General features: G+C 56.1%; 3 protein-coding genes across 3 annotated transcripts; all 3 read left to right on the top strand.

Annotated features, from left to right (window-relative positions):
• Positions 1 to 413: 413 nt before the first annotated feature.
• Positions 414 to 1,061, top strand: DQ04_03851070 (hypothetical protein; the record flags this gene model as incomplete). Its single annotated transcript, XM_009313156.1, has 1 exon — positions 414 to 1,061. The coding sequence occupies one exon, from the start codon at positions 414 to 416 to the stop codon at positions 1,059 to 1,061; it is 648 nt and encodes a 215-aa protein (XP_009311431.1).
• A 365-nt stretch (positions 1,062 to 1,426) lies between these two features.
• DQ04_03851060 (hypothetical protein) lies at positions 1,427 to 2,167 on the top strand (the record flags this gene model as incomplete). The annotated part of the gene is made up of 1 exon (XM_009313155.1): positions 1,427 to 2,167. One exon carries the CDS (start codon positions 1,427 to 1,429, stop codon positions 2,165 to 2,167), a length of 741 nt encoding a protein of 246 aa, XP_009311430.1.
• A 305-nt stretch (positions 2,168 to 2,472) lies between these two features.
• On the top strand, positions 2,473 to 3,870 carry DQ04_03851050 (methionine aminopeptidase 2; the record flags this gene model as incomplete). The annotated part of the gene is made up of 1 exon (XM_009313154.1): positions 2,473 to 3,870. One exon carries the CDS (start codon positions 2,473 to 2,475, stop codon positions 3,868 to 3,870), a length of 1,398 nt encoding a protein of 465 aa, XP_009311429.1.
• Between the last annotated feature and the right edge of the window lie 49 nt (positions 3,871 to 3,919).

Genomic DNA, 3,919 nt, shown 5'->3' with positions numbered 1-3,919 from the left:
ACATAAATGTGCGCGTGTGTGTATATTGCGATGTGCTCTTGTAATCCCCATCCGCCGTATTATTGTTATTATTGTTATTATTCCTTCTTCAGTATGATGATGCCGGCGTGTTGGTGTTCGCGTTGCGGAAGCGTTGTGCGCTCGAGCGCACGCGCGAAGGATAACATGAATGGGCAATATTTTACTCTCTGTGTGCCTGTGTATATTCATCTTTTGTTCTTGCCCTTCTCCCTGTGTCGCCGTCTGCTGCTGCCGATTGGCGCATCAGGAGCACACCAAGGCTTCGAAGGAAGAGAACAACAGAGGGACACGCCGTCACCCACCGAACAGCCAGTGTGCGTGCGTCTGTTTGTGTGTGCGTGCGAACGAAAGATAAAGGCGGGGCTACCGGCACTTATACCAAACACCGCCCAATGAAGTCGTCCGACATATTCCACGCGTATCGCTACACGCCCATCATCTTCAAGAGCCGGCAGCACGACAGCGGCGTCAATCAGTATGGCCTCAAGCCGACCAACTCGTACGATTTCATCAACCCAACGAACCTCGTAAACTTTGGTCGCGGCACGGCGTTTGACAACCTCGGCGTGCGGCGCGCCGGCCGCGGTGAGATCGACTCGTCGCCGTCGCTTGGCGGGTCGCCGGTATTCACACAGGCAAAACTTGTAGGCCTGGGGGGTGAGGATCAGCTTACCATGTGCCAGACAGAGACCATGGCGCTGCGGGTGTGCATGGCGAAGGGTGGACAGAGCGCGTGTGAGCGCGAGAGCCGTGCACTTGATACCTGTTTGTCGCAAGTCGGGCACCTGCGACGTGCAATGAGTGCGGCGTGTTGGGAGTTCAATGACTGGTTTATTCAGAACGTCTCGGACAACCACACCAAGCCATTCCAGCACCGTCCGCATGACTGGCGGCACTTTTATGCGCAGGAGAAGCTGGTGCGGACGCGTCAGCAGAACGGCCACGCGTACGGCCGCCGGCCCAAACAGTTTTCATTCGGCGCGCGTTACGTCAAGACGGAAGGGTACGGCAAGCGTCCACGCCTGCCGTACAACAAGTGAGCAAGTGTGGCAGTTGTGTTGTGGTTGCGGTGGTATGGTTGGCAATAGCAAAGTTTCAAGATGAGAGAGAGATCACTGGAGGTGCCGACACTGCTGCTATTGTTACTGCTGCTACTACTACTAATAATAACGCGGTTCCTCTCAGGGCTTGTATGGACCTTCCTTATCCCTCACTTCCCTTATCCATAGCGTCGTAATCGTAGGGCGCAGGCATATATATATATATATATATAGGTACTGGTCGGGCAAAGGGACGTGGAACCAACAAAAAAAAGAGGACAAAACAACACAAGCGATAGAAATTTTGTATCGATATTTATTCAGATATCGTACGTCCTTCTTCATCAGTTTCTTTACGTGTGGTAATGGGAGGGATTGGGGATGCTGCGGGAATCGCCCGCGTACTGCATGAAAAGTTTGGCAGCGACGTGGCGACATTGAATCGGCTCCTGCGGCAGCGCATTGGCGCCCGCGGCAGACGATTTACCCATGACCACCCCGACACCTTCATGTACATTGAGCGCAGCAAAAACCTCAATGTGGTTGCCTACACCGCGAAAATGCGTGACGCGGCGACACAGGAGTCTGTGCCGTCGGGTGCTGGCCGACGTTGCGTTGTGGACCCTGACGCCCCTGTTCACGCCTATTTCATCACACTCGAGCCCTCCGCGATTGAGGCACGGCGGAAGAAGGGCACCCAGGGCGATATTAGTGAACTCAATTTTTTGCAGCGGACCCTCGCATACGGGTGTAATGCGAAGCCATTAAAGGAGCCATCAGAAGCAAAGGAGGATGTGAAGTCGTGGTTCAGGTACTTCGCACCACTGAGTGTCACTTATGTTGCATTGTCGAAGTGGTCTGCGCTTCTGCTGGTGCTGCCCCCACTCACCGAAGGCACTGATACAGAAACGAGCGCGCAGGAAGCGACCGACACCGCCGTGGTCCTCCTCGCCGGTGTGAACGGCGTGCTGAGTGTCGTTCAGCGCGTGTATGTGAGCAGCACGGAGCCAAAACACTTCTATCAGCTCCCCACGGTCAACTACATTGAATTGTTTGCTGTCGCACTCGACTCTGGAGAGGCCGTGTATGAAAAGAGGGAAAAATAACTCGATGGAGTAAATGAATTGCGTCATGAGGGATATGGTGGCAGGAGGCACCAACCCGAAATTCCTGATGGTGATCAAGTTGCATATTATCTTTCGTGTTTGTAATTTTGTTCTTTCCCCCCATGTTCTCTGCTGAACGGTGCATCAATTTACTTGCCTTTGATATGGTTTCTCTTCTTTCTATGCTGTTGCCTCTACCATCGTTGTTGTTGTACGTTGCTTTGCTCCCGTGGATGGATACGCATACTCATACAACCCCCCCCNAAAAAAAAAAACAAGTTCAATTGACTGGAGGAAGAGCAGCCATGCCCCCGAAGGGTGGCAGTAACGCAAACAACAAGAATCAACAGCAGAGTGGCAAGAAGGGCAAGAAGAGCAATGCTGATGACGACTTCGACGCACTGCTCGCGGATGCGGTGAAGGAGGCCCAAGTGACAAAGTCCAAGCAGCAAACTAGCGGCAAAACCCATCAAAACAACAAGATGCACACGGAGCAGAAGGGAGGCAGCAAGGCGGCGGAGAGCAGTGAAAACTCGGCGCCCACGGTAGTCAGCACTGCCGACCACCCAGACAATCCGTACCCACAGGTGGCACAGGGCATGAAGCGACAGACGTGGCCGGAGCCGACAGTTCCTGTGTGCATGCAGTTCGCTAGCGGGCACTTCCCCCAGGGCGAGATACAGGAGCATCCGGGTGAGGTCAACACGTACCGCCACAGTAGCGAGGAGAAGCGTGCTCTCGAGCGTGCGACGGAGCAGGAGGTACAGGAGCTGCGGCACGCGGCGGAGGTGCATCGCCAGGTGCGCCGCTACGCACAAAGCTTTATCAAGCCTGGCATCTCGCTCATCTCCATGACAAACCGCATCGAGCGTAAGTTGGAGGAGCTCATCGTGAAGGATGGCCTCACGCGTGGGCAGGCGTTCCCAACCGGATGCTCTCTCAACAACGTCGCCGCGCACTACACGCCCAACACTGGCGACAATACTGTCCTGACCTACGACGATGTGATGAAGGTGGATTTTGGCACACAGATCAATGGCAGAATCATCGACTCCGCGTGGACAGTTGCCTTCAAGGACGAGTACACGCCGCTGCTCACCGCCGTAAAGGAGGCGACGTACGAGGGCGTGAAGCAGGCTGGCATCGACGTGCGTCTGTGCGACATTGGCGCGGCGATACAGGAGGTGATGGAGTCGCACGAGGTGGAAATCAATGGCAAGGTGTACCCGGTGAAGAGCATCCGCAACCTCTCTGGCCACAACATCGGACCGTACGTCATCCATAGCGGCAAATCAGTGCCGATTGTGCGCGGCGGGGAGGCAGTGCGCATGGAGGAGGGCGAGCTGTTCGCCATCGAGACATTCGGCTCCACCGGCCGTGGTGTGGTGCAGGAGGACATGGAGTGCTCGCACTACATGATGGTGCCGGGCGGCGAGGCAACGCAGGTGCGCTCCGACAAGGCACAGCAGCTGCTGCGGCACATCCACAAGACGTACGGCACGCTCGCCTTTGCGAGGAAGTGGCTTGACCGCGACGGCTACGACCGGCACCTGCTGAACCTCAGCCAGCTGGTGGATTCGGGGGCGGTGAACAAGTACCCCCCGCTCTGCGACGTGCGCGGCTGCTACACCGCGCAGTTTGAGCACACCATTCTGCTGAAGCCGACGGCGAAGGAGGTGCTCTCCAAGGGCGACGACTACTAGGGTGCCAGTGGGAGGGGAGGGACGGGCAAGGGAACGCGCAGGCCCCCCC

This window comes from Trypanosoma grayi, assembly GCF_000691245.1.
Source record: "Trypanosoma grayi strain ANR4 Tgr_385_V1, whole genome shotgun sequence".
Classification (NCBI taxonomy): Eukaryota; Euglenozoa; class Kinetoplastea; order Trypanosomatida; family Trypanosomatidae; genus Trypanosoma; species Trypanosoma grayi.
This window is presented reverse-complemented; position numbering and strand designations above follow the sequence as displayed.